Below are 24,157 nucleotides of genomic sequence, written 5' to 3' on the forward strand. Positions count from 1 at the left end.
TGCAGCCTACACGCAGGACCAAGTCTACCCCCCCCTCCACAAACTTCTCCAGCACAAGGCAAACCCAGCCTCTCCTGGGTAGTAGCGTTGACCGGCAAAGGAAGGGAGGGGGGAATTCCCAGTGGTCGTCTGTATGGACTTATGCAGTGAAAAGGCGCGCGCGTGCGCGCGTGTATGGGGGGGTATTCGGCCTCTTCCCCAGAAGCCCCCGCCCCAATATCCACAGGGCATTCACCCGGCGTTTAACAGCGCGGGCGTCTTCCTGAATCAACCCCCCAACACATACACACACACACACACACACACACACACACACACACACACACACATATACACCGATCCCTCCTTTCTTACACTGGATGGCCGGACTAGCAGCCTGGAGATCCGATCTCCTCCCTTCCTGGAGGCGGCGTCCGCTGCTGTTGCCCCCGCTGCTGGTCACGTAGTTGCTGGGGAAGATGCCGACGCGCTGGTCGATCTGGCCCGTCCACCAGCCTTCGTCACCGGATACCTGCGAGTCCCTGGAGAGCACCTGCACCACGTCGCCGGGGCGCAGGCTCAGCTCGTCCTCGCCGCACGCCTCGTACTCGAAGACGGCCGTCCAGAGGCCGGCTTCGTCGGTGCTATCGCCCGAGGCCGAGGCTTCCGCCTTCCCCCAAGCGGGGCTGGCCGCCGCCGCCGCCGCAGCTCCCTCCCCTTCAGCCTTCCCCGGCAGCGGCGGCCGAAGGGGGCTGCGCGGGAGGAGGAGAGGCGGAGGAGGACAGGACGGCTCCTCCATTAGGGGGCAGGGCTGCCCGCGGGGAAAGCTGCCTATAGCTCATGCGGCTGCCGGCTCCCGATCAACCCTGGAGGGAACGCCGAGGCCGGAGCCTCCGCGGAGAAGAGACGCCGCCCAGCAGCCCCTCCACAGCCACATCGCGTTGCGCCGGTGCCGCCGACCGCACATCCTAACTAAGCCACCTGATTGACCGGGCAAGCTTGGAAGAGGGGAGGAGGGAGGAGCGTCCGAAAAACCCCGCCTCCCTGACCATCCCGGGGCTCCCATTCGCTGATACGGCAGTCCTTCAATCTCCTCCCTTACCTGATTGAAGATTGGCGGTGCCTTAACGGTATCCTGCCTCCTTGTTTAGCCTCTCCGCCCCCCCCTCTTTTTCCCCCCTCCCTCAGCTGTCTCGCACGCGCTTTAAGTCGTCCTTCCTATTGGGCGGCTCCGGCAACGTTCCCTTGGATCGGCTTGAGCGTCACTGCGGGAGCTCAAGGTTCTGTCGTTGCTAGGTGAGAAGGCTGCCTTTTACCTTCGGCGCGGGTTCGCGCGCGTGCCAGCCGAGTTCGCTGCTTGGGAATGAATGGGCGCGGATCCTGGGAGGGAAACGGGTCTCCTTATTCTGAAGAGCGCTTCTTCGCTTACGCCTGACTAAATATATTGGGGTTCTCCGATTCTACTATGTTATATAGCATTCTAGTATTCAAGCGCCAGGTGCAAAACGGTCCTCAAAGCAGCCTTTTGGCTCTATCGGAACTGTTGGCAACCAGGTGGGGCTACCTGCCTTTGAAATAAACTAGTCACAAAAATTGAGCTGGGGCTGCGTGCGACCACCCAAATATCGATGGGAGTCAAGTGACCGTTTTATGAGATGAAAGCACCTATCAGTGTATTTCCAAGGCCAATTTACAATGCTGTAATTTAAAAGCAAAATCTAAGTCACTATTATTCTCTGGTTGCAATTCAAGTGTATGTACCATCCCTAGAAAAAAAATTGTGAGGTATGTAACAAATGTAAATAGAGAAATGGATCCTAATAAAAGTGTGGGTTTTGGTTTCTTCAAATCAGTTTTCTGACTTCTGCTGGCATAGCTTTCCTAGCAAGCTTTTTCAATATTCTTAAATACAAGCAAGATTGCTGCCTTGCTAATGCTTGCATGGCATTTCAAGCCAATGTAGCAATTTGTTTCCTGAAGTAGGAAAATAATGGCTGAAATGTTCAAGTTCAGATCCTTTCTGGACCATTTTTTAAAAAGTTGCTAACACTGTATTGTTAGCTTGTGAGTTACCATGCTGTGTAAATTATGGGATACCTTTCATGTTGAACAAACCAACCACATACATGTTGATCAATAAATCATGATTAAGATCCCATAGCTTAGCATGTGGAATGAAGAGTCACTTTCAAGTTTTGAACTAAATGGACAAGTCATTCACATAGCACAAGCCACAATTTGATTTAGAATAACACAAGAACTTTACATTCCTGTGAGTTAGATGACGCACATTGTAGAGAAATGTGACTGAAAAACACAGAGAAAAACAGTGAGTGATTCTGCTTGCATGGCACTAAATGAAAATTCAGGCACACATTAGCTTTTATTTTAATCCTATTGATTTTCATGATTAATTGTATTAATCTGGAAGAATCAATAAACAGTGGGTGAATGCAACAGTGGTTGACAAAACCAGAGAAACAAAATGGAATTGCAAACCCAAGACCCATTCAGCTATGAATGTAATAATACTGTTGAGGTTTATTTAGATTAAATAAATCTCAGCCAATTACATCAGTTTATTCATTTAATATTTAAATAAATGGATATCTAATTAAACTATTCCTGAAAGAAAACTGCACTTGTTTCCAACATACATGTATTGCAGCTTAATCCATGATTTATTAAACCATTGTTTACTGGATTAATTCTCAAGCATTGACACACAGATCAAAAAGTAACTGTTCTTCCTGGCTTTGCATAACACACTGAGCCAGCAATTAACTACATTGTAGTTAGTCTGTGTGCAACACAGTAATTATGTTTGAAAATTTTATTCTTAAGTGCAAATACTTGGAGCTTTCCCATTCATTTTATAAAAAACTATTCTATTAGTGGTAGAATGTAATCAGATATCATCCCATATTTTTAACAGTATATTTTGATTTTAATTCATGCTGGCTTCTATAATAGACTATGTCCAAAGATTAGGTCCACCAAAAGAAATTGCAACAATGACAAAATATTTTTTCTGCCCCTGGCAACCTCCATACAGCAGATTAAAGCAGCATATTTATCCTGTGTGTTTTATCCTGAAGTATAGCTGTGTATCTGCAATGTGCTGATGAAATCTATCCAGGACTGAATTATGTGGTACTCATTCTATCCCAGAGTGGAAGATCAGATCATGAGCTTGATCATTCTTTCCCTACAATTACACTATTTTTATTATATTCCAAATCTCATAAAATCTAACCGTATTCATAAACTTAACTATATTTCATATAGTTATTTAATATTTACAGTTGAATAAGAAATATTTACAGTTTAATACAGTTAAATCTCTTAAAATCTAACCATATTCATAAACCTAACTATAAATCTCTTAAAATCTAACCATATTCATAAACCTAACTATATTTCATATAGTTGTTTAATATTTACAGTTAAAGCTTCGAAAAACATTATTGAGCCTGATAAGTTTTTCCTCTCATTGTAATACATTTGGGGGCTAAACCAGAAGCAATTTGGATATCTTGTGCTTTACAAAATATACTGTACCTTCCTTAACTCTAAGCAAAAAGAGGAGACAAACTTTTTCAATTAATGTTTATATAGAAAAACCTCAATTTAACAGATTATGTTGGGAATCCCAAATTCCAATACTTATCTAATTTCATAATTGATGTTTTATATCTCTGTGAAAGGGCATTATGGCTTAGCAGTTAAAGACGCTGAACTCATTACTGGAAAGCTGACAGCCCAGGTTTGAGACCCAAGCGCAACATGATGGGGGAGCTTCCATTACTTACCCCAGCTCCTGCCAACCTAGCAGTTCAAAAGCATGTAAATGCAAGTAAATAAATAGGTAAAAAATTCAATGGGAATTTAATAGTGTTCCATGTGCATCAGCATATAGTCATGCTGGCCACATGACCATGCAAGTGTCTTTGGACAATGCTGGCTCCCTTGGCTAAGAAACAGATGAGAACTGGTGCCCTAGAGTTGGAGACGACTGAAAAGGAGAAATCTTTACCTTTACCTTTATAATCTCTGTAAATTAAATGTTGTAAACTGGCACAAATGACAGATACAAATAGCTATCAATAGTCTAAGTATACAAATTGATACAAATGATATAAAATTACATCACTTGTCCAGTTTGCTTCATAAATAAAGGGCTTTGTTAAATTGTGGGTAATGTCTAATGAAAAATTGACTACTGCTCCCAAAATCTCCTAAACCCAGTGCCATTAAATCAAGTGTTCATTTCACCTTCTACTAAAAATAAAATGGCATTATCAGGATGTTTTTACAAAGAAAACTTCAGGTTAGAATACTGAGCATCAGTGCCAATGTTTTCATTGTATTGTATTCAAACTCTGAATTCAAAAATCTTAAGAAAGATTTGACAGGAATTTGATGATCAAATATCCCCACCTAATTTCTAGTAAAAGGTTATCAATCATGATTGGGTTTGGAACCGTAATTTGTAAGCAAGATGAGCCTACACATCAGCATATCATTTATAGTATTATTTTTTTAAACCAGCAGTTATTTCCCTTCAACTAGATTAGTAAAAATATTGTACCAGGATTGAATGGAAAGCAATGTCTCCAATGTTGTATGTAACCAAGAGATGGCAGCACTGATTCACCAGAAGCTCTCCTTTCTTTCACTTAAATTGGTGAAGAGTTGTTGGGGAAAAGCTTATGTTGCTATTGTTTATGAAATGAAAGCTTGTAATGAGTATTCCTCAATATGTTTTAAGCAATCCACTATGAGATGGAAGTTTTAATTGCTCAAGGAATCCTGTCAATTTAATTCACAATTAAATGCAGGTAGTTTATGGTGATGACTGTGTTAATGTGATTACTAACATTTGGGCCAAGCTGGAAAGAGCTGATTTGTGTGAACAAGGACAAGGTGAACTAATTGTTACAGCAACCACCAAATTTCACATGAGTAAAATTGATGAGCTGATAAAGAAGAGGTAAAAGGAAATTCCTCTCAAGCTTGGAATTTCACAGAAATATGAGTCACATTACCGAGTCCTTCAGTATTGGGAGATGGGTTCCTTTGCATACTGATGGTAGAAGTAAAAACTTGAAGAATTGAAATTTGCCAGCAATTGTTGTCATACTATGAGAAGAAAAGCAAGAAATCTCTTCAAAGCATCATAGCAACCAACAAATGCAACAAGTCCGTCATTATGATTCAAAAGCAAAAGAATATCATCACAAAGCTTCACTGCAAAAAATAAAAATGAAAAACCATGCTTTGGTAGGAAAATTCATGATTACAATTTTTGGTGATGTGTATGTATGTATGTATGTATGTATGTATGTATGTAGTATTTGTGCTGATAAATAAATAAAGGGAGACTAGTATAGATCTATTTCAAGCTATTTAGCTCTCATCAGCTAGCCATACCCTTATAGGGACTTGAACCTGACTATATATATATATATATATATATATATATATATATATATATATATATATATATATATATATATATATATATATATATATTAGTTAATGCAGGCAACAAAAGAGCTCCCTTCAAAAATTATTTTGTCATTTATTGAAATAATAGGAACCCTAATCCTTTTAAAACTGAAATTATTGAAATGGAGACATTCAACTCTTGTAAAAAGTAAACTACTTGATAAATCACTGCATGCCATTCCTGCCTCAGCCTATTGATTAGTTACAGTCTGGCTCAAGTCCAGGGCATTTTATGGTCCCCAGACCACATTTTTGGGTATCTCTGTCCAGCTTACATGAGTTCAATCAGAAATTAAAAATTAAATGTAAATAAGTATATGCCATGCACACAACTGCATTGCTTTTTGAAGATGATTGTTTTTTTCAATTTATGTATGTTCTTACATTCAGGCATCCCCATGCACCTTTATAGCTCTTTTGGTTCAGTTCTCCACAACTGCCCCAGTTTCTCATGTGAACCCTTGAGAAAATTAAATGTCCACACTTGATCTGGCTCAATAGCTGGACTGGCCCTTCTCTCAAATTTGTTGCCAAGGAGATAATGCAAGAACCTCATATTTCTAGTAATTGTCCAATATTTGCTTTTACTCATTCTTTCTAAACTCGGCAAAGTCACCTAAGTGAGATGGAAATTTGATAAATGAATAAATTGAAGTACAATTCTTCTAACAAGAAGTTTTCACTAATTTCCATTAAACTCTGTGTGTGATGACACAGAGAAAGGAAACATATAGCTGTCAGATTGCTAAATAAAGATCACATGTTTTGACCTCCTCGAAACCTAACCTAATCTTGATCAGCTTTGCAATGAGTTTTACTGATTCTCATCCATTGCCTTTCTCCCTATATCTCTGTTTCTCCATCAGACAGGTCATATTTATTTCTGAGCTCAAATCAAATAAAACCATATATCAATCAAAGCAAAGGATCTTTCTCTTGTAAATGTCTTATTTTTAATATATTTATATTACATACCTTATGCTCCACTGACCTTTCTAAAACCTACCAGTTCATTTGGCATTACTTTCTCCAAGTGTGAATCTCTACATCTTTGTATTATCAAGCATAATACAAAGCATAAATTTATTTATATGAATAATGAATGAAATGGTTCAATAATTTATATATTTCTCTTCATCTCACATTTTGGGAACAAATATATAAACTGATTGATGTACCTGTCTGTAATCCAGTCTTGTTTCATATCTGTTGACATAGAACTGTTAACTTCCTCTTTGTTTATAAAACTCAATGAGTATTTCTGTTTTATCTCCATTTGGTGATTAAATGTCCTATTTGACAGCTAAAGAACTTTCCTTAAATGAGGACTGGATAAAATATTCCAAGAAACAGATCAACAGGAGCATAGATGAGCGTAACTGTGTATGGAATATCCAGTAATTCTAATATATCATCTCATTATTTAATGGATTATAGCCAACTATAGTACATATTATACTGAGTAACGTCCTTTCTAAGCATTATTGCCATGCCATGCCCTGAATAGTAAATCCTGGTCCACTTAAGTTCACATATGCCTAAAATTTAATTTCTACTTTGACAATTTCAAGATTTATTTTTCACGCTTTTTATATGTTATGTCCCTCTTTTAAACCTTGCAGCATTGGTGATTATATTAGCTTGTATCTAGCCTTATAATTATTTCCAGATTTACTTATGCAAGTTCTCAAATAACTAGAGGAATGCTTTAACTCTAGCCAAGCATAGGCTGAAAATAATGCGCTGGTTTTTTTCCAAATGGAAAAGTTGTCCTTTTAGGTGATTTGATTTTCCTCATGCTGCCTGAGCCAATTCTTGGATGAATAGATGTTTAGGAAATGTTCACAAAATTTGTGAGAATTGTATGGAGAAGTACTTTTACTGTAGATGCTAGGCCAGTGATGATGACTTTTCAGCACCGAGTGCCGAAACTGGAATGTGCGTGCACATGCATGCACCAGAGCACTGGAAACCCAAAGACCAGCTGGCCAGTGCATGCATGCCTGTTTTTGGCCATTTTTCGGCCCGAAAACAGCCTGAAAACGGCCCAAAAAACGGCCTGGGTTTTGGCCATTTTCAGGCTGTTTTCCGGTGCTCCAGCACCTGCAAAGTCCAGCTGGCTGGCACGTGTGCCCACAGAGAGGGCTGTGCATGCCACCTGTGGCACACATGCCATTGTTCGTCATCAAAGTGCTAGGCAGACTTAATTATGTAAAAACAGTTCCCACAGAATTGAAAGATCTGTATATGCTGAGGTTTAAATCCAAGATTATTCTTTCTTTCCTACTGACTTGTTGTAATGGACTGTTTGCAGTCTATTTGGTTGCTGAGAGCACACACTGCGTTTTCCTGCCCATTATATTCTCTCAATGTCACTTTTCACCCTTATTTGGTTAGATGTTAACTCCACCTGCCTTTATGGATTCCTCTTAACTTCAGTCCTCCCCTTTGATTTTACTGGTGAAAGTAAGTTTACAATGAGTTCCTTCTCTCACACAGTTCTAAAATCAGTGAAACTACTGAGCTTTCCTGTCAATCAAATGATCACCTGGTATAGATAGCATATATATATATAAAGCAGCACTAACATAAAATGTTTTTTTTAAAGATCGAATACAGCTTTGTCAGGACGCCGCGATGCAAGCATGGAAAGTGGGGTGGGGTGGGGAGTCTCGTTACTATGACACCAAGGGACGCTTTCGGCTTTCCTGTTCTCGCAAGAATTAGCTATCTGGCGAGAAGGGACGATGGGGCGTAATTTAATAACCCCTGGCTCCACCCACTACAAACTCACACTCTTTTCACTTCAGTTCTTTGCAGGGTAGCTCTTCTCCAAAAGGCATTGACACTTTGGCATAGTATTGTCCCGCAGGACTTGTGGTTTAATCAGTGACCGACATCGCCCGATTTCATAGTCGCAGCGAGCTGCTAACTGCACCAACGCTGTACGTTGCCTTACGCATAAGCGTTTTCATCAGCACAGAGAAACATGCTCTTAAAAGTCCGTTTATGGAGTTTCTCAGTCATCCAGGTCACGATTGTCCCCAACGGTGTTTTTTCAAGAGGCAACTGAAGAAAAAGAAAAACCAGAAAGTCCAGTTGCCTCTTGAAAAAGCAGCTTTGGGACGTTCAGTCTCTTATATTCTCCGGAAAAAAGGGTGCCTAGGACTGCAGTCCAAATCGCCAAACCTCAAGTGTCTGCGAACGAATTACCATTTGTACTTCGCACTTCAAAGCCGCTTGGTAGAGGACGGCGCCCTAGGAAAGTACACCGCTCCCGGGCCTGACAAGCGAGCTGCTCTTGTATCCCCTTTTTTTCTAGCTTCTAGGTCAGAGGTCTTGAAACTTGGCAACTTTAAGGATTGTGGACTTCAACTCCCAGAATTCTCCAACCAGCACAGCTGAAGTTGAAGTCCACAAGTCTTAAAGTTGCCAAGTTTGAAGACCTCTGTTCTAGGTTTTCATAGTTTCCCTTTCGCATTTTTAGCAATCTTCTAAATGCCTTTTCCTCCACCATATTTCCAGCAGTGCTAACGGCGCTCAGGTAGCGAAGACAGCGGATGCAATCCCAAAGCAAACTAGAGTTCTGCTGCTCTGGCTGTCGACAGCCTTGCCAAAGGCTTGACTCTCTGCCACCTCGCTGGCCAGGCGGAAGAGAGCCTCTCCAGCGACCTAAGTAAAGATCTCGTAATTTGGGGACATCAACGGAAACTCAAGGAAAAGAGCGTTTGTGGCTGGAAAGCAGCTCCAAGAAAATAAAATATCTGCTTCATTCACCAAACGGGCGAGAATAAGTGTTTATTTTCCCCTTTGTGCCTCTGATTCACTTCACTTGAGGGGAGGGGGGGGACTTCCTCGCAAAGCGGTTCGGCAGCCGAACCAAAAATGCCGCCGCCGCCGCCGCATCTTCCGTTCGCGCAGCGGGCGGAGAATCCAGGTTGGGCGGTGAGGTCGCGTCGGCTGCCGCAAGGGTTGCCGGTCCATAGGCGGGCGGTCCGGGGCCCGGACGTAAGATGGCGGCGGCGTTGGCGGGGGGGAGGAGGAGGAGGAGGAGGGGAAGACGGAGGACGGGGGGGTGGCTCTTGTGGCTGTCGCGAGGCTCAGGCTGTGGAGGCGGCGGGCAGTTGTGCCCGGGCTCGCAGGACGGGTAGAAGGAAGAGGGCTCGGGGCTGGCAGGACCCGAGCTGGGGCCAGGCCGCCATGGGCTCTCAGGTGCTGCAGATCCTGCGCCAGGGTGTGTGGGCGGCTTTGAGCGGCGGCTGGTACCAAGACCCGCACCAGGGCTCCGGGGTCAACGCGTTGCACCTCTACCTGTGGCTCTTCCTGCTCGGCTTCCCTTTCACGTTGTACATGGTGAGTGAAGGAGCCGGCCTGACCCATCCCCACCGGCAGAGAAAGGAGGGAAGGGGGCTTTTTCGGGCTTCAGCCTCGCCTTCAGGTTGGGGGCTGTCGCCTTTGGCACTTGAGGAGTGTTCCCGGTCAGGTTGGGCTGGGGAGCCGCCTTGACACCACCGTCTCCTCACCGCTGCTTTTACTGTATTTCGGGGAGGCGGAGGGCGATGCCGTCGGAAAAAGCGCCGTTGCCTCCCTTTTCAGGTCAAACGCTAAGCTAATAAACTTGGGGAGGAAAAGTCCAAAACCGACCTCCGCTCCTTAAAAACACAAATAGGAGAAGGTCCCAGTGGTGTGACCTCTCTCCTGTCGTTTGAAGCAGATGCGTGGCTTTTTCTTTTTTTTTGGCCTCCTCGTACGGTATGGATTTTTCCCCCTCCACAGGAAATGCTTTGTGTGGAAACCTAATGTTCTTTTTACGTGTAAAGCTCAACGGGTGGCAATCTTACACGTGGGGTGTTTTGATGAGATTGTCCTCCAAATCCAGGATTGGCTACAGCTTGTCAACATACACAGTTGCTGAGCAAGTAGTTGTGAAGGACCAAGGATAAATAACTAAAGGCTGATGGACTCAGTCCTAAAGTACTGAAACAACAGCTGGGGAGGGAGGGAAATGTTGGAGCTAATGTTCCACAATTGGATATGCATCCCTGTCTATAGTGGGATAAGAAATACTCTTTAAAAAAAACAGTAGAAATCTTACAGCTGGAGGTGCAATTAAATGGTCATCAGACTCTGTTCCCAGCACTCTTTTTATGTTGATGTATAATCTTAATTTAATAGTTATTGTTTTGATTGGTGGGATGGCAGAAGTCCACATACTTGAAATCTGTTTGAATTAAAGGTTTCTGTGAAAACTTGGTGTCTTTGTATGTTTGTACAGAAAGTATACACTGGATGAAAGAATGCACAACTTTGACAGACTACAGCATATATTTCTACTACAGTATGTTTAAGCTACATATTATAGTTTATATTTCTACTACAGTAAGCTTTAACCTACATACCTTTGTATTCTGTGGATTAATGAATGAACTGATGAAGAGAGGCAATGAGATTCTTTCTCTTGGTATAAACAAAATTTCTGTAACTTAAACCCAGCCAGGTCATGTTAAGAATATCAGCGATATTACAATAAATGCATACATTTATGTTATGGGAAAGCTACGAAATATTTCTTAGTATCACTTTTTAAAGAATTTTTTTGTATGCATTTATTGTAATATCACTGATATTCTTGACCTACTGAAATCTAGATGTTGATAGTCATAAACAGGTAATGGCGTAAACAATAATGTATTTTTGACAATTTGATTTCAGAAATGAATAATGAGCTGAAGAATTATGGAGCAGAATTGGGAAATGAACATGCTAAGTTCTATTGCTATCTCATGCCCCTTACTAAATTCAGTTCTGTCTAATGTAGGGGAAACTTTTTTTGTGAGTATGATGTTGCCATGACAACCAGACATTGCACTATTCCTTGGAAATTCTAGTAAACATAAAATATCAGGGAAAAGCTGACTTGTGAAAGATTTATATTGTTCATCAAATAAGACTCTAGAGAGAATTGTGCATGAGATTGCAGCTAGAAGAATAAAATGAAGGGGGCATATTACATAAACAGCTTGCAATAGTTTCTTCAAATTTCTTCCTCTCCAATCTCTCTCTGGAGAGGGGGAGGAAGCAAGTGATTTCTGCAGAGAATCTCATTTGCCTGACTTTTTTCCTGCTGCCAGTGTGATCACATTGTTTTCAATGTGCAAAAGAGCATTTCTGCACTTGTTCGCTTGAAATCCCTCTCTAGTCTCCACTCTACGATTGGAGGAGGGTGGCTTTATGTAGTTGAGCCTTCCATTGTCAAAGATTTTCCACCTTTGGTCCTAGATGAGGTGGCATTGCCCCACACAGACCAGGTACCAGACCAGCTCAGAGTATCTCTTAGATTGTATATCTGTGGATTAAAAGAAGGTTTTTGCACACTTTCAGATTTTGTGCCAGTTGTACCCATTCTGGACCTATATGCTTTGGTTACTGTCACTCACTCCTTTGTGACTTCCTGTCATAATTACTGCAATTTGCTTTACATTGGGCTGCCCTAAAAGAGCAGTCAGAAGCTTCAACTGGCACAGAATGCAGTTTCATGGTTAGTAAATAGTGTCAGGTACTTGGCATATGTACCTCTGCTTCTTGAGCTGCATTGGTTGCCAGTATGTTTCCAGGTGCAATTCAAGTTGCTGGTTATCTCCTTTAAGCCCTTCATAGCTTGAGACCAGACTATATGAGGGACCGTCTTCCTCCAGTTGTTTTTACCTGTCCATTTTATTTCAGCAGAATGGGCGTGCTCTGAGTCCAGTTAGGCAAGGAATATCTGCTGTCAGTGACTAGGAAGCTTTTTTGCTGTAATGTCTAAGCTCTGGAATATTGTCACTTAAGAAATTTGCATGGCCTTGATCTTGTTGACTTTTTATAAGTCCTCAAAGATCTAGTTATGTGGCTGGACTAGGGTCCAGAGTGTGTTAAGGTTTCCATTTCCTGGTTATGTTATCATTTTCAGATAATAATTTTCTTGGCTGCTGTATGTATTTAATTTTTTTTGTATTGTACTTGTAATTTAATTGATTTTATGATTGATTGATGTGCAAAGTCACTTGTTTGAAATAGGCAGCCAAATAAATTGAATAAATAAAGGAAAATGCATCTTTTCTATTTTTCTATGCTTTGCTATTTCTTTAATTCAGGCAAATTGTTCCTTATACCAGGCTGGAGAAATGAGGCAGTGAACTTTTTGACTCAACCCCTAAAGGTGATTGGCATCTGGATAGAGAGGAACAGACTTAAGCAATAATGAGTGGCTGAGGGTATGAAGACCTTCCGAATCCAGAGATAATACATGTATAGGATGGAGTCATGATTCCCCATAATAGCAGTTTAGTAATCTGATGGTTCTCTCGGATTCTTGGGTTCAGCTTGAACAGCGACCATGGCCAGAAAACCCTTTGTACTAACATATTTTGTCTCTCCGTTGTGGTTTTCTCTGGATTAGAAGGCATTACATATAAGCACCAGTGTTCTGATCACTCCACAGTACACTTAAATGAAGTGTCTTCATTTGAAGACTATCTTCTGATAGACTTTAATGAAGTATATTCAAATGAAGACTATCCAGAAGCTTAAACTGGTTCTAGTATGCACTAGTATGAGTAGCAATGGATGCACCTATGGTTGCCCACAAAACACTTCTATTCTAGAAACTTTATAGGTAGTCCTTGACTTATAACCACAATTTAGTCCAAAATTTATGTTGCTAAATAAAATATTTGTTAAGTGAGTTTTGCCCCATTTTCCGACCTTTCTTGTGAATCCCTGCAGTTGTTAGTAACACAGTTGTTAAGTGAATCTGGCTTCACCATTAACATTGCTTGTCAGAAGATCACAAAAGGTGATCACGACCCCAGGATACTGCAACCACCACAAATATGAGTCAGTTGCCAAGCATCTGAATTTTGATGATATGACCATGGGGATGCTGCAATGGTTATGTGAAAATGGTGATGAGTCCCTTTTTTCAGGGCTGTTGTAACTTTGATCACTAAACAAACTTGTAAATTGAGGACTGTTGTCATGCACACCTCCTTCAGCAACCAAGAAAGAAACCATTTAACTCCATTTGTAGAATTAAGAGTACTTTTACTGGTTATGAAAAGATAGCAGCGAAGTAAAGCAAGGTCTGAGGCAGAAACACGCGCAATCAAACATATCAAACATTTGCTCAACCCCCTTCCCCCAACAACCCCCACCCCATTGCCCAATCTGCAAATCCCTTATGTGTCATGTGGGTGCATCTCCAAGAAGTATCATCAGGTTGGAATGCAGGACGGCTGGCCCTGACCAACCCCAAACATCGGCCATCAGCATGCGCAGAACATGGTGAAAACAAAACTCCCCTTTTAACCTCCTATACCAATTATTTCCCATCCCAAATACCATCCCCCCCCCCATTTCTATGGCAGCCGAAAGCAAGTAGTGAAGCAGAGGCTGACAACTGTATTGGTTGCTCCTCAGTTTTAGGTGAAATTCAAGTTACTAGTTACGAACTGTAAAGCCTTACATGCTTCAGGACCTGGTTATCGTCAAGATTATCTGCTCTGAACTGAATCTATCCGTAAAATCAGGAAAAGAAGTTCTGCTAAGGTCCTGTCCTTAAGGGAATCCTATTGGTAGTACACCATAGTTAGGTTTTCCCAGTGTTGACTTCCCTCCCATGGAACAGCTCCCATAAATATGGATTACTTGTCTGATGAATTTTTGCAGTAATGTGAAACCTGCTTCTGAGAGAGAGTATTTGAACTTTCATTATGCTAAGTTTTGGTTACCATTATGCTTGTGATTTTGCTGTTTTTCATATATATTTTTTACTTTGTATAAAACTCAGCTGTGCATGTGTTCAGAAATATTGGTAATAAACTTGTAGGGAGCTACATTATCTTCCCTTATCAAAACTTGTATTTAAGATACAAGTCAAAGAATTATTTTACCATTGGGGATTACATGAAGGCTATGGAATTATGAAGTCTGTTCTGTCAGGTGAGAAGCATAAAGGGCAATAACATTGAATAACTTTTGAGAACTATACATATATTTCTTTGTAATATCTGCTCCTTAATACAAAAGCAAAAAGATTATAAATAGATCTTCAGGGAAAGAAATAATTGTTGGATAGGCTTGAATTAACAGAAAAGGCCAATGATCTTAATCCTATAGTGAGTATAGGTTGGTTAGTCACACCTCAATTCATAATTGGCTCTTTATGGATTGCATGTTTGCCATGTGTGTAAGGTCTATATACCAAATTTGGTTTCGAAGTACTATTTATTCCACGCTTTCTGGCTTTGGACCAGTAGAACAATTACACATAATAGCAATATTTATTTAGAGTTTGGGAAAAGAGATACTTTAGGTGTGGATTTTAACTATGTACTGGAGTAAACTTCAAAATTATGAACTAAATACAGTGGTACCTTGGTACTCATCATTAATTGGTTTCAGGAGGTGTGGTGAGTACCAAAATGATGAGTACCATACAATTTTTCCCCATAAGAAATAATGTGGTTAAAAGGCAGCCAACACTGACAAGTTCTAGTTTGTGTGTTGAGTACCAAAAAAACAATGAGCACTAGAACAAAATTTTTGTGTCAAAATGCGTTGAGTACCAAATTCTGTAAATTTCAAAGCAGTTACTGTTATGGCATATATTTTGATTGATGAATGTAGGTTACCTATAACCTAGGGCCAAAGCTTGATTATAGAACTCTTTTACTCTATCAAATAGTGCAAATTTTCTTTGCTTTTTGTAGATAAATCCTATAATTTTCTAATTAAATTACAAAATGGATAAGGCTATCCATGGAATGTATAGCTTATTTATTTTGGCTGATGTAGTTCTTCCCCCTTTTGAGAGAAAGCTAATATACTCCAGGAATGGTTCCACCATTGCTTATATACTCACAACTAGCATTATAGATTTTGTATTAAGTAGGAGATTAAATTGGAGAAACAAAGTCCTTTTAAACGCTGATCATGTATGACTTGATCTTTTCTGTGTCAGAATAGCAGTTTCTATGTTGGAAGTCTCTGAAATGAGATTAGCACTGCCAACTGTTGTATTACGCAGCCAATGTTCATTCTAAATCAAAAGATCCTATATGCAGATGTATAGTGACAGAAATGTTAAATTAATTTCTGGTTTGGCTATCTTAGATGCCAGACGTATGCTCTGACATTCTGTGCTCATTCTTCCCTTTTTGCTGTTTTTGGCTGTTCATGTAGCACAAAATAAGTGAGCATCAAAGAAGAAGATAACCAAATTAGCAGAATTAATAGAAATATCTAAAAAAATTATATCCAGACGTTTTGGGTGTAATTTTCTTTCACTATTGCATCAACAGTTTTGCTTGTCTTCCACTTCCAATATAATACATTGAAAAAAAATTTAACTTTGAAAAGGTACAATTTTGCTCGTGTATGTGAAAACATTATAAACTCAGAACAAAGAAGAAAATGAATTGCCACATTAGAATTGTGTTTGGATCTGGATACTTTTTTTCATATACTCCTGTTGTAATAATGGAAGTTTTGCTGTGAATTTTGTGCATAAAATGGCAGCTTAAATCTTTTTACTCAACATGTGAATTCTATCTTCAACTGTCTTGGATAGAACATAAATTTTATTCAGAAAAGGTAGCCCTTATGGCCCAATTTCAGTTTCAGGTACATTCTTGACGATATACCCTGTTTCCCTGAAAATAAGACCTCCCCGGATAATAAGACCATTCAAGCTTTTGAGCGCATGCACTAAAATATGCTCTCCCCTGAAAATAAGCCTTCCCCTAAAATATTGCAAAACAGCAGCAGCCATGAGGTGACCATGCTCGCCGCCTCCTGCACCTCAAAAATAATAAGACCTCCTCAAAAATAAGGCCAAGTGCTTATTTCGGGGGTCAAAAGAAAATAAGACCCTGTCTTGACTCGGTAACTGTGTACTATATCACATATGGATAGGGAAAATTGAGTATGCTTTACATTCTGATGCAGGCAGGAAGGGAGTTGGCAAGGAATGAGAAGAAATCAAATCTAAATCTTGGAAAAAATAAAATGCTAAGAAAGTTAACAAAGAGAAACATCTATCAATGTAGCTTATTTTGTAGCTTGACATATAATGTAGGTTGACATGCAATGAAAAAATAGCCATTGCTGGGTCAGGTCAGTCTAAATCAATATTTTGTTTGCAACAAGTGCTTAGTCAGCTGCTTCTGGGTACCCATAGGGATATCACAATAGTAATGGTACAACTATTGTATGAGTCATCCCGTTGAGATGGGAGGACATAGAAAATAAATATTCAGATGTGTAATTTTTAGGGAAATTTTGCTCAGGAGCAGAGAGCTTCTGTTTATAAAGAACAGTAGATGCAACTGTGAGTGGCTGACTGAATTTCTGTTATGATGATTGAAAATGGTTGCCAATTGCTTTGTGAACAGTAGTGAATTTTCATAAGCCAATTAGAATTTTCTCGTGACTTTTTTGGACTTTACACTTTGATTTCATTAGATAAAGCTAGGGTTAGTTATGGTTATACATTTTGGAACTGCTGTGATGTGCAGTTATCTCATTAATGTCCAAGTGATATATTTGGCATGAATTGCTTTCCATCAACTTTGGGTGTTATAGCATCTGCATATTCTTTCTAGATAGAGATAATCTTGATACAGTATATTACGATACACGGGGCTATACTTGAAGACTCCTTGGAAACTCTTTACCCAATAAAACACTTAGGTTAATGACAGCAACTAATTTCTCTTACGGATTTTAAAATGGCCATTTATTTTGGAGTGTAATTTAAAGTGCTGATTTTGACCTTTAAAACTTTATAGAGCATATACGGCCATAAATTAACTTTTTTCTCCATATTAAACTATCAGATTTGTGGTCCATGCCAGAATGTTTTTGCATAACATTTCTTTATTGCTAATATATGTCTTTCCTGTACCCACTGAACTTTTTAAAAATGTTAGGATCTAGATTTTTTTTAAATGTTGGTTTTGATTGGCTACTTTGGATTTTTATTTTCCTAATTAATGTGCTCTTGTTTCTCAGTTATGGTTACAAACCTCATTTATTCACAGAATATCATATATTATTTCTCTCTTTTAGAAATTACGTATTTTTTTCTATTTATCAATCTGTAACAAAAAATTTTCTTGATGAAAGAATTGGTCTACTTAAATTTAGGAAAATTTTCACAATTTAGACATTTTAAGTTGATGGATTCTCTTGAGGATTAATTGATATTAGTAACCTAGAATATTATCTGCTGTTTTCATATAGTTTATCAGCTATTTTCCTGGCTAGAAGTAGCCCGATTAGTGTTCCATCTTCTGTTTGGCTTAGAATGGAAGAATTCTCTGTTCATTAAGTGGGAAAAATAATTTAACATGTCAAAACAGCTAGCATTGTCAATGCCAGTGTCTTAAATATGTTATGTCCCCCTACAACATTGGTACAAATTTTGACTTCTACTGCATGAGCATTAAAAAAAGTTTGAAGAGATTTAAAATTAAATCTGGTTGATATAGTTTTATTTTGATTTTGGATGGCTTTATTGGATTACATTTTGAATTTTGGTCATTTTATGCATTGTCCAGAAATCCCCTGAGGTAAACATTGTGATTACTCCAATATATCCCTCTTTAGCATTAATGCTGGTTGATTCTCCATAACATTATTTTATTTTTGTTAATAATTCAAGCTGTGATGACATTGTACCTGGTTTCTTGGAATAGATTTTTTCTGAAAATCAGTTTCTTGGAGCACTACTTTAAAAAAGGCTTTCAGTATTATTGAAGATAGGATATTTTAAGCTATTCTTGTCAAAATACAAAGTCAGTGTTATTTTTGAATTGGAATATACTGTCCGACTATTGATTGATGGACTTGTAATTAGTTAACTACCTCAGAATTTTCTTTTGGCATTACTGTTCGACATAGGTGGAACTATGCCAAATATTGGGTTATGGGTGCATATTTTTATCTAATTTTCTCTAACTGACATTTTGAAACTGAAGTTCTCCTTTCTTAAGTTTTCTTTGGATAAGGACTTAACAAATCTCCTTGTAATAATCTTACTCAAGCACTGATTACATGCTTGGATAATTTCATATTATTTGGCCCTCGATTTTTTTTTCTTCTGCATTGTCAATCTTTTACATTTGTTCTTCTATGTTTTTCCTCATTTCAAAGTGCCTTCTTTAAAGACTTGTGGATGTTTATGAAGAAAGGGTATTTGTTGTGAACGGACTTCTTTTTTCCAAAGACTATTCCCTCCAAAAATATCAACAGCAGGCTACCATTAGTTTGATTGAATATTTTGTTGCCTCTCTTTCTATTCATAAAGTTTGTCAAAAATTTTCCCTTTAGCCTTTGTTATTAAATTATGAGGCATTTTTTTCTTGTATATACATTGAATTTTACAGTGTTCTTAATCATTGCTTGCTAACAAATCATAACAGATTTCTCACTAGAGGATACATGAAGACTTACCTATTCTTTTAGTCAAGTTAATGGCTCTTCTAACCCAGCGCATAGTCCACAAGGATTCTTTAAAGACTTGTCATAAAGCATACAACTGAAGGTTGTAGCCCTGAAGTGGCTTAAATAAGTATTTCTGATTTTAGGGTTAACTTAAATTATTGTTGCTATTATTTTAAAAAATAAATTCTTCTGGGAGAATGTTCAGCATGGTTTCTGCACAATCAGTTATGTTTATGAACATTCTAAGATGTGTTCATTAATATAACTGAAGGAGTTGCAGCATTAAGTAAGTAGATCTCTGGAGAGTTGGGGCAATTGGGTACTGCACTGTTTTTTCATTACCATGGTGCTTCAGGGTAAGCTTGAGCCAGTTTGACAAGGCACAATTTCTTCAAAAAGAAATTATAAGGTGTCACTGTTCCCAAAAAAGTGTTGTGACACAGTAAATTCTAGAACACATTGAATGATTAGTATGACAAATAAATTAAATGATTAATTGCAAATATAAAAAAATACTAAATTTTACTCCAAGCTGTCCTTTGTAAAATAAAAATATGGTCCTCACTGTAAATCTTAATAAAAGGTGTGGACTGTTAAATTCTATAAACAACTCAGTATGATAAGGAGTACTTAATAGAATTGTCAGAATTACTCTTGTTCTTCAGAGTTCTGATTCCCACCATATGTGCAGAAGAAATATAAGGGTTTTTTTAAACTAATTTTTAAAGCAGATAGTAATGTTCCATTTTTTTACTTGGCCATTTACTTACCCATTAGGGAATACTGCAGAATATTAAGTTTGCAACCGAAAACATTTTATCTAAATTGCTATATGATAATTCTGGTATGTAAAAATAAAGAAAAAACATCATTTTATACATTAGAGGTCAAGAATGGTGAAGAAAATGCTAACAAATACAGAACAGTAATTGCTGTTTGAGTAGAACAGTGATGGAGATTATATCTAATATTAAACATATACTTTTAAAATAGAATCATTTCTCAAAATATGTTTTAAATAAACTTTTCATTATTAATTGGTACTAGATGAAGAGTGCAAATGCACATAATTCAACAGTTCACTAATATTTAATGCCTAATGCCCATATCTAATCTAACTTCCTTGCCAAGTAGGTACTATTTTTAAGTTAGAGCTTAAAGTACTCTGTGATTTAATTTACCACAATTTCTACTCTTAATAATACACATTAGAACCAGTCAGGTCTCTTAACAGCCATTATCAAAACAAGCTTGTCTATATCCTGTGATTGGCTGATAGGATGAAAATTAAATACTGTACCATTCTGTTGGTCAAAGAAACGCAGAAGGCCGAAATTGTGCTCAAGATTTCTCCAGCTAGAGTGTTCATAAGTATTTCATAAACTGTACTTATATTGTACATATTTGCACAATCCTCTATTTGCCTTTAAGTCAGATAGATACTCCACTCTAATTGACCACATGGAACCCTTTTCTCAGGTACTCATGACATTTGCTTAGGCACAGATATAACATATTCATTCACATGCTAATAACCGCACATGTAAAATGCACTTTTTTCACTCAGGAATGGGTGGGGGTCCAGAGAGTAAAGATACAGACTTTTGGGCAGGATATTTGGTGCATACTTAGTTATACCATAGCCATTATTATTTATTAAATTTATTTGCCACTCATCTCACAGTTTCAAGCTACCCTGAGCCGCTTACAATGTGACAAAATATGCAAATACAAAGATAATTATAAATACAAAAACAGATACATATATAAAAAGTTCACTCCTCCCCCCCCCCAAAAAAAAACCTGGGTTTGGAGTGGAGAGGTGGTGGTGCCTTCTCTATTACTGCACCAACCATCTCCAGCCAGCAGCTTCTATTTCAAGACTCCAAGCAAACTGGCATAGCCAAGTTTTAAGTCTTTCTTAGTTTGAGGCTAAAGGACCTCCTTCCAAAAGACAGGGGCTGTGCCAGAAAAGGCTCTTCTGGATCTCACCAGCCAAAATTGGTGCAGACTGGATAGAGCATGTATACATTGCATATGGATTTGGTGGATGTTATGCCCTTCAGATGTGTTGAACATCAGTTGGGAGAAATCTACCAAAAACTGCATTATTTCTTAATAACCAGCTAGTGCTTTGGACTTTGCGGTCCCTTTACTTCCTTGCTGCATATACTGTAGCTGAATTGTGGTTTTCAGTATCTTAAAGCATGTTGCAAAGCTTTCACTTTCTCAATTTTCCCTTTCAATTATGTTTTAAATCACTCTCCTATTTTTGAGAATGTCCTGTTTGAGGTTAGGCATGAATATGTGGATATTTCTTAATAGTTCTCTATTTAAATAAGATTTGATGGCATAGTGCTCTGTTTCTATTCAGTAATAAGAAAGATTATGTTGATTTAGGATTAGGATCCGGGGTCACCTCATTTCTGATCAGTTCCATAACCTGCATGTACACCTCTTAGATGATCACTACATTTCATCTGTTTGGTTATCACTACATTTTCTCTGTGATTTGATGACTGCATTTTTCCAGCCTGCATAAGGGTAACTGGAGCCACATATTAGTACAGTCCTTTTTATTTTCATTTTACATCTCAGTATCCTTTTAAAAAAGAGTCTTTATCAATTAATACTCTTTTCTAGAGAAAACATAAACTCAAAACTTAGCTATAGATTGAAAACTTATGCTTCTTTCATGTATAACATATATTTATATTGTTAACTATATTTTAATTACTGCCTAAATACGTTGTACATGACAAGTTGTGAATAATCTGATTCAAAGTGTATGTAACTTAATGTTTGTAAATAATTTCCCTAATTTCCTCCTCCTATCCAATTCCTTTTCTTTTTCAAAAGGCTCTTCCTTCTTCCATGGTGATAGTAGCAATTTACTGCCCAGTGATAGCTGCTCTCTTCATTGTCCTGAAGATGATAAACTACCGTCTTCACAGAGCTCTTGATGAAGGTGAGATTGTGGAGAGAAATGCCAGTGAGCAAATGGACAGGAGTGCAAAAGCAGAACAGAATAACTCTTCTACCAAGAGAAGGGACAGTAATGGACCCAGGTAAGAAATCTTCAAGATAACCATTTTTGGTCACTATTTCTATTCCTGTAATTATTTATATTCTGAAATGATTTTTTAAAGTTTTATTTTTTTATCCTGCCTTTTATTATTTTTATAAATAACTCAAGACAGTAAATATAACTAATATTCCTTCCTCCTCCTATTTTCCTCACAACCACCACCTAGTGAGGGAGTTGGGTTAAGAAGAGTGACTGGCCCAAAGTCACCTAGCTGGCTTTCATGCCTAAAGCAGGGCTCACAATCTCCTGGTTTCTAGTCTGATGCCTTAACCAGTGGACCTAAGTAAAGATTCATTCCTTTTTGTAGGCTACAAGACTTGTTTTTTCAGATTATGGCCTACCTGCCACTGTACTCATAGCTGCAGATTATTTATCTACTGGCTTTATTTGGAAGCCATTCTATACAAAAGATAAGCAGATTGGTCCAGGTTCAGCCTAAACAGATTTAGAATTTCCCCTGAAACAAATTTGTACTCAAAGTTTCGTCCTCATTTTAATTTCCTGGCTGTAGGACATTATAGCCGCAACAACAACTTTTCTTATTCCCATGATTCAAGAAGATAGACAAGTTGGGTGAGGAAGAAACTGACATCCTTATTTACATACTGTGTCTCTTTTCATTATTCAGTGCTTATAGTAGTTGTTCTTTGCTTTTTGTTAGCTTCCAGAGCACAAAGCATGATTGCTCATGCTTGGTCAGCTCACATAAGGACTTATGCAATGTAAGGCTGCCCATGAAGAGCATCAATAAACAACAATTGTTGAAGAATGTGGCAACACAAGCAATTATGAGTGTTCCTCATGTTACATCATTGTTCTGCAACCTGTATTAGCTTTTGGTAAACAATGCTGGTTGTTAACCTAAAAAGCTCTTTATGGCACGAGGCCAGGATATTTGAAGGCCCACCTCTCAATGATTGTTTCTACCTGCTCTATTAGATCTGCTTGCAGGGACATACTTTGGGTGCCATGTATCTTTACAATTGTAGTGCCTTTTCATTACCACCTGAAATTAGCTTGAACCCTTACCCTGCTGGCATTCCAGAAAACATTTAAAATTTGTTGGATTTATGTGTGGGGACTGGTAGTTTGTGAGACTTGTTTCCTTATTTTTATTCCAGTGTTTTATTCTTGGCCGCTGTTTCTTATTTATTTATTTAATTGGTTTATTTATATTAATGAATTTTATATTTTGTTTGCTACCTAGATTCACTTTGGCAAGAGTGTGGCTATAAATTAAAATGAATAAATAAATTCCAATTTGTACAAACTGAACATAGAACAAAACAAAAGAATTGTAAAATATTTGTACGGCTCTTCTTGAATTTCATTAAGCTATTAAAAAGCGGCTCTGTCCCTAGGTCCTGGTTTAAAGTGGGTAATGGGTCCTGTGTGGGTCCCCCCCCCAATAATGACTGATTTTTCCTGTACTTCTAGTGAGGTTTTTGTTTTTATTGTGTATTTTATAAATTACTGAGTTATAGAAGATTGGGTTAGCCTTTAAACTTAGCATGCTGGCTTGTGTTCTTCAGAGTTTTTGTACAGTATCTATTCTGTTATAGATTTTCTATTCCAATTGTTGAAAGTAGTAGAAAATAATACATGAAATTGTCCTTGATTATTGAGCTAAAATCATTATGTGTTGTTATAGGTTGCATTATGCTTATATTTGTGGGCTTCATAAGAATATATTCACTCTGAATCCATTATATAAGCCAGACTCTAAAGAGTAGCACTTGAAAACCCAAGATTTTCAAACAGGTCCCTTCATTTTTCAGCATGAATCAGCAGATAGATATGGACTTTTGCCATAAAAAGTGCCTGTAGTGAATGTGTGGGAAACTTTTTACTTTTTTATTCCTCTCCATCCTAGCAACTGATTTCCCGCTGAGGATACAGAAGGAGATAGTAGCCCTAGGAACATTAATGCCTACTCAGAGGCTGCTTTAAAGTACCCATGAGATTTTGATCAGAATTCTAAGGCATGACAGTTGTGGGTACATAGCTGGCTTAAAAAATCCTATCAACAAGGATTCGTCATCAACAGGAAAAAAGTATCAAACAGGGAGCCATATGGTTCAGTCTTCTCTTCTT

General features: G+C 38.4%; 2 protein-coding genes across 2 annotated transcripts in view; one reads left to right on the forward strand and one right to left on the reverse strand.

Moving 5' to 3' along the window:
• The window catches only part of MAP3K9 (mitogen-activated protein kinase kinase kinase 9), a 30,785-nt gene extending 29,898 nt beyond the window's left edge, over positions 1 to 887 (reverse strand). Inside the window, exon 1 of the mRNA XM_032223525.1 lies at positions 355 to 887. Within this exon, the coding sequence (XP_032079416.1) occupies positions 355 to 778 (424 nt within the window). The 5' untranslated portion in view covers positions 779 to 887. The remainder of the gene's footprint in view (positions 1 to 354) is intronic.
• An 8,641-nt stretch (positions 888 to 9,528) lies between these two features.
• Positions 9,529 to 24,157, forward strand: part of PCNX1 (pecanex 1) — a 100,779-nt gene continuing 86,150 nt past the window's right edge. Inside the window, 2 exon segments of the mRNA XM_032213323.1 lie at positions 9,529 to 9,843; positions 21,835 to 22,043. Of these exon segments, the coding sequence (XP_032069214.1) occupies positions 9,691 to 9,843; positions 21,835 to 22,043 (362 nt within the window). The 5' untranslated portion in view covers positions 9,529 to 9,690.

This window comes from Thamnophis elegans, chromosome 1 (assembly GCF_009769535.1).
Source record: "Thamnophis elegans isolate rThaEle1 chromosome 1, rThaEle1.pri, whole genome shotgun sequence".
Classification (NCBI taxonomy): Eukaryota; Metazoa; Chordata; class Lepidosauria; order Squamata; family Colubridae; genus Thamnophis; species Thamnophis elegans.